Consider the following 13,777-nt stretch of genomic DNA (forward strand, 5'->3'; position numbering starts at 1 on the left):
GCTGATTTGGCATATATACTGCTGTTTTTGTTTACAGTTTACTGTGGGTGTCAGTGTGCTGTTCATGATAGAGGACTGCTGCGCTGTCTCATCTTGTTGTGGGTGGTGTGGCACCATACTGTGGACTACTGATTATTGTAGTTGCCTTTATGTTCTTGAGATTTGTCCATAATGCGTGCATATCAGTTACTCCCTTGAATTATCTCTGTAAAACAATTTGAATTCATGGGGCAGACATTTTATTTGTGTGGTGGGGTTCTCCCACTTCCCTCCTCCAGTTTCCTCTCCATTCCTGCGCTGAAGGTGGTGACTACTGCTGGGGTATATTTCCCTGGGTGCTGGTGGCCCTCTATTGCCTCGGCCAAATGGCTGTTCAGCATGTGTAGGGTATGGTTCTACTGGTATTGACGATTCTCCAATACTCTGCCAAAAGCCACTCTCCATATGTGAACCTAGGTATGAGAGATGGCTGTTTAACACAAAAGGATGTTGCAGCCAACCGTGATTCTGTCTTCACTGCAGGAACCCTGGCTGATTTTTTTTGCTTCTCCCGATGCTGAAGGCCGGGATCAGCACAGACCGGGGTTAAACCTGGAACCTTACCTGTGTGAATGGCTCACCACTGGGACACTCGACCATTTGGACAGCCAGTGAAATTTTGTGCTCTAATGCTATTTTTGGGGATTTTTGTTGTGGAGATTATGAAGCAAACTTCAGACATTCCTACACTAATCTCTTCATATCACTAGATGGCACTAATGCACCTAGAATACCAGCTGGTACCAACAATGTCTGTTTACAGGTTGTCATGATGTGGAGATGCCGGTGATGGACTGGGGTTGACAATTGTAAACAATTTTACAACACCAAGTTATAGTCCAGCAATTTTATTTTAAATTCACAAGCTTTCGGAGATTTTCTCCTTCCTCAGGTAAATGTTTCAAGATCTCCTTGAAGCCTACGCATTTATAAATGCGTAGGCTTCAAGGAGATCTTGAAACATTTACCTGAGGAAGGAGAAAATCTCCGAAAGCTTGTGAATTTAAAATAAAATTGCTGGACTATAACTTGGTGTTGTAAAATTGTTTACAATTGTTTACAGGTTGAGTGCAGCACTGCAGCAGTACAATGCTATGATCTGCAGCATAGGAGATTTAAAGCTGAAGCACTTGGTGGATGAGTAAAGCTACCATTCTGTGACCAAGAGGCAAGGACAGCTGGCTGCTGTCAGGCTTCTAGCTATGGCTCTGTTGATTTAGGATTTAAGAACTATATGCGAGTGGCTCCCCGGACTGCCGACTTTCTCTTTCTCCTACTGTGAAAGCATCAGGCAAGAATTTATCTGTCATGTGCGTCATTATGGGTGAAAGCCTACACCCTGCAACTTGTTCTGACACTGAACTAAATGTGTATAAAATACCTTGAAGTAGCAAGGGGTCTTTGAATATTGCCTTTCACAAAAGAACAGAGTATTCTTTTGTTTCTCTTCTCTCTCTCCTCTTGAACTTTTTTTACAAAATCTTAAATGCTAAATTCTAAATTCAGTGTTCTCACTTGTTTTAATTTCTTTCATTTCCCCAACCTATTTCTGCCCACTCTTCAAAAATCCCAGGAGTGTAATTTGATCTGTCTTCACTGTTTATTGGATTATGCCTTTTTGCACCTTGCAGCATCTCGATTTCTCACTTGTATGTGTTAAAAACCTGTGCTTACTCTGTGTGATACTGAGATCCTACAGTTAAAAACTGAAAATGCTGGAAATGCGCAGCGGGTCTAACAGCCTCTGAAAGAGACAGCCAGTGTGACATCTGAAACATTAGCCTGTCTTTCTCTTTTGTGTGTTTCTAGCTTTTCTCAGATTTTCAGCATTCGCATTTTCCTTTTTGTCATTAAACTCCAGTAGTTCTTTCACCAGTTATTTCTTCCAACCAGTGGCTTTTGAAGCTGTGCTCTTAATGTATGTCCTGCATTTACATGATATATTACAAACCTTACATTTCCACACACTTCATGTCAACTTTTGCCGTTATAAATTCCTATGCCCACAATTATAATGGAAACAGCCTATGTGACCTTGTCATTCTGTAATTATACCCTCCCACCAGTCTTTCCCCTACTGCTTCCTGACCGATAGACTTCCTACTCCTGTATCCCACTCTCTGATAGTGGGACTGAGAGCAGTGTTGCGGCAGATCGCCTAGTATCATAGTAGGTACATCACAGGAGGGGGCCATTCAGCCCATCGTGCCTGTGTCAGCTCTTCGAAAGAGCTATCCAATTAGTCCCATTCCCCTGCTTTTTCCCCATAGCAATGTCAATTTTTTCCCTTCAAGTTTTTTTTTATTCATTCATGGGATGTGGGCGTCGCTGGCAAGGCCAGCATTTATTGCCCATCCCTAATTGCCCTTGAGAAGGTGGTGGTGAGCCGCTGCCTTGAACCGCTGCAGTCCGTGTGGTGAAGGTTCTCCCACAGTGCCGTGAGGAAGGGAGTTCCAGGATTTTGACCCAGCGACGATGAAGGAACGGCGATATATTTCCAAGTCGGGATGGTGTGTGACTTGGAGGGGAATGTGCAGGTGGTGGTGTTCCCATGTACCTGCTGCCCTTGTCCTTCTAGGTGGTAGAGGTTGTGGGTTTGGGAGGTGCTGTCGAAGAAGCCTTGGCGAGTTGCTGCAGTGCATCCTGTGGATGGTACACACTGCAGCCACTGTGCGCCGGTGGTGAAGGGAGTGAATGTTTAGGGTGGTGGATGGGGTGCCAATCAAGCGGGCTGCTTTGTCCTGGATAGTGTCGAGCTTCTTGAGTGTTGCTGGAGCTGCACTCATCCAGGCAAGTGGAGAGTATTCCATCACACTCCTGACTTGTGCCTTGTAGATGGTGGAAAGGCTTTGGGGAGTCAGGAGGTGAGTCACTCACCGCAGAATACCCAGCTTCTGACCTGCTCTTGTAGCCACAGTATTTATATGGCTGGTCAGTGGTGACCCCCAGGATGTTGAGGGTGGGGGATTCGGCGATGGTAATGCCGTTGAATGTCAAGGGGAGGTGGTTAGACTCTCACTTGATGGAGATGGTCATTGCCTGGCACTTGTCTGGCGCGAATGTTACTCTCCATGAGCCCAAGCCTGGATGTTGTCCAGGTCTTGCTGCAAGTGGGCTCGGACCCCATTTCTGACCTTATGATAGAGGTAATGTCATTGATGAAGCAGCTGAAGATAGTTGGGCCTAGGACACTGCCCTGAGGAACTCCTGCAGCAATGTCCTGGGGCTGAGATAATTGGCCTCCAACAACCACTACCATCTTCCTTTGTGCTAGGTATGACTCCAGCCACTGGAGAGTTTTCCCCCTGATTCCCATTGACTTCAATTTTACTAGGGCTCCTTGGTGTCACACTCGGTCAAATGCTGCCTGGATGTCAAGGGCAGTCACTCTCACCACACCTCTGGAATTCAGCTCTTATGTCCATGTTTGGACCAAAGCTGTAATGAGGTCTGGAGCCGAGTGGTCCTGGCGGAACCCAAACTGAGCATCGGTGAGCAGGTTATTGGTGAGTAAGTGTCGCTTGATAGCACTGTTGACGACACCTTCCATCACTTTGCTGATGATTGAGAGTAGACTGATGGGGCGGTAATTGGCCGGATTGGATTTGTCCTGCTTTTTGTGGACAGGACATACCTGGGCAATTTTCCACATTGTCAGGTAGATGCCAATGTTGTAGCTGTACTGGAACAGCTTGGCTAGAGGTGTTTACCCAATTTACCCAATTCCCTTTTGAAAGCTATTATTGAATCTGCCGCCACCACCCTTTCAGGCAGTGCATTCCAGATCATTACAACTGGTTGCGTTTAAAAAAAAATGTTTCCTCATGTTGCCTCTGGCTCTTTTCCAAACCTTCTGCCATTGGAAACAGAATAAATAAGGAGAAACTATCAAAACCATTCATGATCTTGAACACCTCTGTCAAATCTCCCCTTAACCTTCTCTGTTCTCAGGAGAACAACCCCAGCTTCTCTAGTCTGTCCACAGAACTGAAGTCCCTCATGCATGGTACCATTCTAGTAAATCTCTTCTACACCCTCTCTAAGGCCTTGACACCCTCCTTAAAGTGTGGTGCCCAGAATTGAACACAAGGCTTAACCAGTGTTTTATAAAGGTTTAGCATAACTTCCTTGCATTTGTACTCTGCCTCGATTAATAAAGCCCAGGATCCCATATACTTTTTTAACAGCCTTCTCAACTTGTCCTGCCACCTTCAAAGATTTGTGTATGTGCACTCCCAGGTCTATCTGTTCCTGCACCCCCTTTAAAATTGTACCATTTAGCTTCTCCTCATTCTTCCTACCAAAATGCATCACTTCAGACTTCTCTGTTAAATTTCACCTGCCATGTGTCTGCCCATTTCACCAATCTGTCTATGTCCTCCTGAAGTTTGTTACTATCCACCACGTTATTTACTTCATTTCCAAGTTTTGTGTCATCTGCAAACTTTGAAATTATACCCTCTATAGGGTCATTAATATATATCAAAAAGAGCAGTGGTCCTAATACTGACCCCTCGGGAACACCACTGTATATTTCCCTGCAGTCTGAGAAACAACCATTCACCACTACTCTCTGCTTTCTCTCCCCTAGCCAATTTTGTATCCACGCTGCTACTGGCCCTTTAATCTCATGAGCTTTAATTTTTCTAACAAGTCTATTATGTGGTACCTTATCAAATGCCTTTTGAAAGTCCATATGCATAACATCAACCTCATTACCCTCATTAACCCTCTCCGTTACTTTATCAAAGAACTCAATTAAGTTAGTCAAACACGATTTTCCTTTAATAAATTCATGCTGACTTTCATTTATTAGCCCATACTTTTCCAAGTGCCAATTAATTTTGTCCCAGATTATTATCTCTCAAAGATTCCCCACCACTGACATTAGGCTGACTGGCCTGTAATTACCGGGTTTATCCCTCTCCCCTTTTTTGAACAGTGGTGTATCACTTGCAATCCTTCAGTCCTCCGGCACCATCCCCATCTCTAAGGAGGATTGGAAGATTGTGTCCAGAGCCTCCGCAATTTCCACCCTTACTTCCCAGTAACCTAAGATGTATCTTTCCTAAATAAAATGAATAAGTGTTGACTGTGCTTTGCTGCTCTGAACTGTTTTTTATGCAAATTGATAAAACTTTTGTGGCTCTCATTGTTGAATTCTGACCTCCAGCTGTTAATGTGTGGGACTGGTAACATCAACGTATCTGATTTCAAGACCCATGCTGTCATTGTTGGAGGGTCCTGGCACTTCCGAGAGAAGGTAAGCCCTAGATAGTGATATGATGTGGAACTGTAACATTAGTGAATTCCCGTCGTCTGTGCAGCTCAGGATTTGCCACGGAAAAAAAGAAGTTTGGTAAACGCTTTGGCTGTACACCCTTTGTCAGAATAAATTGTACTAGCCTCTCTTTAATATGCACTACCATTGTGGTGTCTCACAGCCCTTACAAATCTTTATTATTTCAATCAATTTAATCTGAAACAGGACAAGTCTTGCATTTGTTTACGGAGCGGAGGGGATAGGTCTGAATGCCAGTCGTTTTTGTGGAATGATGATTTGGTATTTTGTTGGCGCTATTGAGGAATAAGGATTTCAAATGTCATAGTTTGGTACCTTCCCCAACCAGGAACTGTAGCCAGATTAGTGGCATTGAATAGTAGTAACGTATAAGATTATCAGAATTCTTAAATCTGTGCCCCCCACACCTCTCTCCCCCTCTCTTCCCCCTCTCTTCCCCCTCTCTTCCCCCTCTCTTCCCCCACCCACAGGTAATGAAGTGGTTCTGGACAGTGGTGTCCAGTTTCACCCAAGAAGAGCTTGCTCGGTTGTTGCAGTTCACGACGGGCTCCTCCCAGCTGCCTCCAGGAGGATTTGTGACATTGTGCCCGTCTTTTCAGATCATCGCAGCACCTACCCAGAGTTCCTTGCCCACAGCTCATACTTGGTAAGTAGTTCAGCGAAAGGAGTCCAAGTCGGGGTGTAGTTGTGGGTACACACCCACTGGCATTTCAGGAGAAAAGTGTATGCTCACTTTTCAGTTGCTGAAAATGGTGCCATTATGGACTCAATTTGGCCAAATGGCCTCCTTCTGTACTGTAACCATTCTATGATTCTGTATACTTTTATCTCCTCAGTGCTAACCCTCAAAAGCTGCTCCCACCTCTGTATACCGTAGGTGGGACTTCCCACATGCAGTACACAGAGGCGGAATCCCTTTTTAATAGCAGAAGCAATGGGGAATGAACTGGAGAGAGGGGCCGGTTCATTAGTGGCAGCACCGGGCAGGGGGTGTTCATGGGTGGGGATGGTGGTGGGGGGTGGAAGGTCCACTAGCAATGGCACTAGGGGTGTGATGCTGGAAGCGGATGAGGAGAGAGGAACCTGTTCCCCCTCCACTAACAGTAGCACTGAGGTAGGAGAGACCCCAAATGAAGAGGGAGGCGAAAAAGGTGGGCATGACATGGATGGCAGTGAAAGGGAGAGGGGAGTGGACAGAAGCTGGAAGTGGTGCTTTGGGGAGGAAGGAGGGTGCCATTAAAAGAATGTAATAAATTCTACTGCAAAATCTCCTACAATGCACCCAATGGAGTGTCAAAAATAAAAACATTTCAGGGGGAGCTTGACCCCAGACTCTTCCCCCACCCCCCCCCCCCACCCCACTACATGTATGGACGCAAAGGGCATTATATTGCTAACACTGAGGAAATGGTGATACTTGGTGGAAAGGATATTGTTTTTATCAAAAATGGTGGAGGAAGGGATTGATCCACCCTGAATGACTTTTGCACTGACCAATTCTTGTTTTTTTTTATATGTGTATATATAGTTTTAACCAGTTGTGCCTTCCTACTTATGATTCCTATGAGGAGCTGCACAAAATGCTGAAACTGGCCATTAATGAAGGCAGCGAAGGATTTGGGATGCTGTAATTGTGAGGCCCAGGGACATAAAATGTGGATCTCTCCAGTGGAATACAGAGAAAAACAGCGCAGGGCCCCCGGGCTGCCAGGTTAAAGATTGCCATGGTTTGCCCATATCTACCATACCGCTCTCAAGAAAGAAATGGATTCAGCAATGGTAATCACTGCTCTTTTCTAACCTGCGCCTTCAGTTGCTGGATGAGCAGGTTTGAAAGACTGAGAGAGATCAGCGTGCTACAGTCAACATTCTCCAAACTTGGCCTGTATTGCCAGAAGTACATAACAAGTGCTCAGTTCCAAAATGAAGCGGAGGTATTCCAGGTTATGTGATCAGAGTGATCCTTCTGCATTTGTCTGATTTACCAATAGCTCAAACTGGGAGATGCTTTAGAGACTTCATCGTCTGATTGCAAGTTTGTCAGGAAGAAGATTTTTTTTAAAAAAGCACATTCGGAATGCTGGCAAGCAACTACCGGACTCCCTTTGTCGATCTGTTGCTGTGGCGCACAGCATTCTGTGTCAAATAGCATTTGTGCACACGACTGAGAAAGGGCTTGTACCTGGACTTCCAATCTCAAGCCGTCGAGGGTTTTGATGACCTTGTGCTGACCTCTGACCTTACAAGGTTATCCTATGGTACCAGGCACTTAGCTGTGATAGAAACCAAAAGCACTGCCAGGTGCTGTGCCCTGTCGCCCAGATTCTCCTGTTAAGTGAACTACCGCCAGGCTGTTAGCCTCCTCCTTGATGAATGACCTGCACAACCAACCTCACAAACCTTCAGACACCTGCACTTTTTGCGTGTTTTATTGTTGCTGATGCTCTGAGGCTTCTTCCAGTCAATCACAGGTTTGACAAAAGGGAGAAATTGTTTTGATGTAAGATGTCATTCAAATTCCCAGATGCAATTTTCAGGAGTTTGTTGTTAAATAATTAAGTTAATGAAGTGGAAGAAAAATGAGTAGATCAACACTGAAGAGGATTGAAATGTGGGAGCACTGAATTTCTACCACTAGATGTCTCGTGCATTTTTGTAAATAGAGTACCGTGTAACACTCATTACAAATTCCAGAGATCTCTAGAAGCAGAAATTAAGGGCTGCACCCAATTTTCAATTATATGCTAAATTGTTTCTAAAAGGTTGGGCCGGATTTTGATCTGAGAATAATGGCGAGGCTGACAGCGCTCACCGTTATTTCTGTGCACTTAGTACAGCAACTTCCGGTGACCGCACGTACGCAGTCAAACGCAGAAATCCGGACGTTGCTCTACTAGTGCACCTCCGTAAACTGCACGAGAGTGACATCTTGCCGGCTGACTCACCATTCACCAAACGAATGGAACAGCATGAAGTTCCTGCACTGCCCTGATGGATACGAAGTAATCTTCACCAAAATAAGGTATGTCAAGTTATTTAAGTCTAAGCACACTTTTAACGGCATGGTAAGTCTTAATGACTGCCAAACAACCCCTCTGTCTCTTAATTCAATATTTCTTACCCTCTCTTTATTTCGCTTACTGTACCTGATTTGACATTGAATTCACTATCTAACTTACACTTCCTGGTTCTGACTCTTCACTGCTTATTAACATGCTTCAATCTGTGATTGGTTAAGGGGATAGGCAGTTGCTTGCCCCGTTCACACAGGTCCCAGATGCCCTGTAGAGGGTGCCATTTTGGATTCAGCATCCCATGAGAGGAACTTGTTGTGGAAAAAAAAACAAGAAAAGTTTATGCCATTCGGTCGCCACTCAGAGGAAAATCCGGACCATTGTCTTTAGGAGCCTTGTTATGAGGATCATGTTAGAAAGAAGAGATTATTTTATGTGGTTGAAATGGGGCAGATGTATGTTGTATCAGGTTGTGGTATAATGCAGATAATTCTGGTGGGAAGTTAGTAGATTACTCTATGGTCTAATGTGAATAAAGTGGTGTTTAAAGACAGGTTTCCCTGTACTACTGGAGACCTGCATGGATCCAGTTTTTTATCACAAGCTGAAGTCAAGAGGGTGGAGACTGTCTCTGGCCTCAATGTCTCAGCTAAGAGACAGATACAGACTTGCTAGATACAGAAACAGCTACAGATAAAACAAAAGAAGAGTTCAAAATAGTGTTTCTTTTTCCCCACCCAGCTCAACCTTTCTCCATTCCCCACTCAGGTATCACACATAGTAACCAGTAACAATGAGGGATGCTGGTTGTGACTACCTTTTTAATTTTCCCTCTTCCATCCTCCCACAAAAACAATCATAACCTGAACTCCTCCACATATGGCCAGGTCTCAGTACAGATTTTACAACACAGGTCAGAGAGCAAGAAAACATCAAAATATATTTGTAGCTGCCAGAATTTAAAGAAACTTGACTACACAATACACACCTCTAAGAAGAAATGGAAAGAATGAGTTTGATTTTATTTTTAGCACAGATAAAGAGCAGTTTTTAACAGTCTTTCACATCGGCCTTAGGCACTATTCGAGTAAGGATTCTAAGGATCTAAGAGTTCTAGGTTAGGAAAGTCCATAACGTATAATTTCACTTTCTGAAGACATTAAGTCCCTTGTAAACATTGGGGATTTTTGCATTTTCCAAAATCTCCACCCCAAAAAAAAACTTTGCGTATATTACTCGCGTTCCTCAGTAAGTGACATATCTTATGTGTGCCTATCTTTGCTGGTCTGTCTGTCTGTCTGGCTGTCTCTTCCCCTCCCTCTGCTTATCTCTCTAGTATATCTCAGAATCATATGTCAATAACCTTAAGTGCTTTAAGTGGGAGTTCGGATTCTGGAGCTCGTTCCTGCTGCAAGCAAAGTTCACTCGTTGTTTGTTTAGTTTGTTTTTGTTGTTGGGATGTGATGCTTTTCAATCCTGAATAGTCGATATTCTGGTTTGGACTGTGCTACGTAATGTCATCAGTGCACAATTTAAAGGGGTTAAATTGCTTAAAGGAGCAACAAAATCATTAAAGAAATAGGGCTGTAGCCACCTCTTGATTGGGCATTAAAGCCTCTGCTTATCTAAAGTGTCAGGCATCTACCTGGGTGTGTTGGTGAGCGCAAATAAATGTTTGACTAATGGGAATTGATTCTTAAAAAAAAATGCATTTTATGAAATTAAAAGGAGTTTTGCTTTCAAAGTACTATCCCCTATAGTGCTGTTTGTCTATTAGTATATCTTCAGGTTGTTTTTAACAGCCTGACCAGTAGCTCCTAGAAACTTGCAACATTGGCTCTGAAAGCTGGGGAAAGAGCTGCTTAGCTGAGCTGGCAATGGCTGCCCCATCCACGAGGCCTCCTCCAGCCCAGGTGCTGACCTGAAGGCACTGGTAATTTAGAAGTTCAAGTGGCTGATTTTGATGAAGTCCCATTCTGCATTATAACTACTAGTCTGATTTGCAAATTCATTTCTGGGGTGCATAATCCAGATCCCAGAATGGTTTGCAGTTAAGTGCCTAGAAAAACTGGTTTGTGACCATGTTGTACTTTGGGGACGGAATTGCAGGGGAATTTGGAGTTATTTCGAACCCCATTCTGATGTTCAGTGTAATGAGGTGAGAGGAGACCGCTCTGTCTAACAGTGCATTCACACTAGAAGTTTAGAATTGGTGCAAAGCAGTTTTGGCTTCATACTGATACTAAACTTTGGAGTGGAAATTGGATGTCAAGGCCCAAACTGACTCCAAAGAGAAGGGGGGAACTACCAGGGTGTCTGACCTCTTTGTTCTGGTGTCAGGTTGGCTCCTGACTCTCCATTCAGGCTGCAGATACAAATATAGCATGAATGTACCCTTGGACACAAAACTCAGATGTGACCTTGCAAAGGTATGAAGTCTCTGTCTTCCTGGAGCTAAGGGGCAGAAATAATCCAGCAGATGTAGCACATTATTAGGTTAAACAAGGCAGGAAGGCGTGCATAGATCAAGGTTTTCTTTTACCACTGTAGATATCGTTTTGTTACGAGGAGAAGCGTATTTAATACAGCCACTGCACAGTAAAGCTCACTTGTGTGTGTGGTCCTTCTCAGTTCATTCCTGCCAGCAGATTTTGTCCACTGTCTCTTTTTCTATTCCTCATCTGGAAGTACTGTGTTTTTTCAATACAAAATTCCTTGTTTTAATAGATAAACCACTTTAAACAGGATTAAATTGCAAAGTTGTTGTATGAAAAGGCGAGACTAATCTAAATACAAGTTCTTGTTGTGAAGCCAAGCAATGTTTTTTTTTAATAAACTTTATTTCTTGAAGCCAATCATTATAAATCCAAACAGGAAAGCAGCCAAACATATAATAATTAACAGCCAAGAAATAAATATATTCTTTAAAGAGAAAGATTGTACACTGATTTACATATTGGGTACAGTTCTACTAAATTTTCTTAACATGACATTTACAAGAAGGTACATTAATAGCATAGTTGTGCCTATTTCCACAGTCATTTTACATTCTTCTCAGGTTGGGGAGGCGGGAGGAGTCAGTCACTGGTTCATAGATGCTATCTCACTGTTTCTGGAGGTGTTATTGGGTCAAGTCATTTTCTTGTACATCTGTGAGTAGATGGTGGAAAGCTTCCATTTTCCAACTGGCATCAGCCTGCGCTTCCCTGTGAACGAGTGTGTTGTCCGTTTGGTGAGGGAGGATTTGTGTGGGCCTCCGGAAAGCGGATTCAGATTCTTCAGTGCTTTCCCAGCTGTAGATAGAGGTTGTACATCATGAATGAATGGTGGAGGGGAGGGGAGAGGAGAGGGAAAGAAATGTTCTAGTGGTACGAGGAATTGTATTGGGGAGGAGGTTTTTCCAATGCAGTAAGATGAGTACCTTTGGGAGAAAGGGTTCATAAAATGCTTTGAGGAAGTATGCTGGGGGAAAACCTTTCCAATGCTGTGAGTGAGTGAGTATATTGAGACGGACGGTGTGAACAGATTGTTTGGGGGGGGGTGGGCGGGGGTGGGTTGCAGGAATTAAGAGTAGCACGTGTAGCAGGGGAAGGATATCACAATAATCACACTGAGGAGATGAGTGCTAACTTAACTCTTAATATTTTTATCTATGCAGTTTAAAAAAAAGCTTCACAGCAGATGTTTTCCAGTTACTGAGCGGAGACATTTACTGCTGTGAAAAGATACTTAGCAGACGTTTGTTACCAATGTAGACATATTGCTGCCAGCTGAAATGCACACACAAGTTAGAAATGTCCAGAGAGGAGGGCTTTTTAATTGGCAGACTTAATAAAAATGGTGATTTTTGTTTTTTTACCCTCTAGTGTTTAAGTTGAAGAGGATTTTTTTTACTGTGTTGATGGCTTATCTTTCTTTCTGAAAGGAATTTTAAAAAATCTTTTAAGTGCATAGAAACAGTAGCTAGGGGTGTGACATGGTGATAACAAAATGCTGCATGGGATTTCTTTATTGGGGATCATTAGTATCAGGGTCACCACTTAAGTGGAAAGTACTTGCCCTGTGTGGATCCCACAGTCATTTGACAGAAAAAGAAACTGCAAGTGCTGAAATAAAAACAAAGTATTGCAGATACACAGCAGGTCTGTCAGCAGATGTAAAAAGAAAAGATTAAAGATTTGGGTGTGGATTCTTTGCCAGAACTGCAAATGGAAAGATAAATCAGTTCCACTTTCCAGTTCTGACGTAGGACCTATGTCCGAATCGTTAATTTGTTTAACGGACCTGCTGTGTACTTCCAGTTTTTACTGCTTTTACTTAACATTTCATAGGTTTCGTCTGTTGACGGGCTTTTCCATGGAATGTAGGAGTCGTCTTGTTTTAATCCATCAGATTCATTGCAGACGTGCTCAGACGATGGGCCCCCATGGAGTGTGTCTGCTGGCCAGCACCAAGCTTTGTATCATTTGTCTTTTTAGAAGCAGATTGAGATAAATTTGTTTTAATTTCCAGCTCGTCGATGCTGAGTTCTACTGTAAATAGAATCTGCTTTAACATAGCTTGATTGTTGCAGCACTGAGCACTGGCGAGTGGACATAGTCTGCAGGGGTTTTCTATCCAATATCATGGGTGAGATTTAACACATGGAGGCATTGATGTTCATTGAAACATAGCTAATCCCATCGTTGTTCCCCTTCCTGATCTGGAGTTCCATGTGTCACCATTGGTCATTCCAGAGTATTAATAAAATCAACCTGCACAATATGGTATTGTGAATTTCAGAAATGGTGGGGTGAGGGTTTCGTGATACAGGGCCGATGCAAAGACCTATTTTGGCTGCGACACCAGCAGCGTAGCTCCGTTAGTTATACCGATGGACAGTTAGTAGGGAGGTGATCTTGGAGACTGTATAAAGGAAAAAAATAATTAAACTAGAACCAGCACTTTGCTTACACAATGTACCGATCATGTGTTGTCCACTTCAATGTAAATGTTCTCACTCTATCACTAGTATTGCCAGACTGGGATGGTTTTAATATTGTACCATGTAAATAGTCCAGCTCAACAGTGCTTAGCTGTGAACTGAATGTTATTTATTTGTAAAAGACTGGTACAGATACTTTTATATTTTGAGCGCTGTTTGCAATGCTTGATGGTATGGATACTCTTGATTTTTTTGGAATATTTATACTGTTTATGATTAAAAGTGAATGAATGTGATGTAGTCATTTCTTTTTTTCGTTTTTGGAATCTTTTTAGAAATGCAGCTATGTAACAGAAGAAAATATTAAACATTTTATCTATTTATATAAAAGTTTTGAGAGCATCCACCATGCTCCAGATGTCACACTTTGTTCAGCTGTGATTTATTGGTATTTTATACGATCTTAAAGCGTACAACAAAAGCCATTTATCTTCTATT

General features: G+C 43.0%; 1 protein-coding gene across 1 annotated transcript in view; it reads left to right on the forward strand.

The window, feature by feature from the left end:
• Positions 1–13,575, forward strand: part of arel1 (apoptosis resistant E3 ubiquitin protein ligase 1) — a 104,707-nt gene extending 91,132 nt beyond the window's left edge. The window contains exons 20-22 of the mRNA XM_067991996.1: positions 5,213–5,302; positions 5,812–5,987; positions 6,870–13,575. Of these exons, the coding sequence (XP_067848097.1) occupies positions 5,213–5,302; positions 5,812–5,987; positions 6,870–6,972 (369 nt within the window). The 3' untranslated portion in view covers positions 6,973–13,575. The remainder of the gene's footprint in view (positions 1–5,212; positions 5,303–5,811; positions 5,988–6,869) is intronic.
• Positions 13,576–13,777: the final 202 nt, after the last annotated feature.

This window comes from Heptranchias perlo, chromosome 10 (genome assembly GCF_035084215.1).
Source record: "Heptranchias perlo isolate sHepPer1 chromosome 10, sHepPer1.hap1, whole genome shotgun sequence".
NCBI classification, from domain to species: domain Eukaryota; kingdom Metazoa; phylum Chordata; class Chondrichthyes; order Hexanchiformes; family Hexanchidae; genus Heptranchias; species Heptranchias perlo.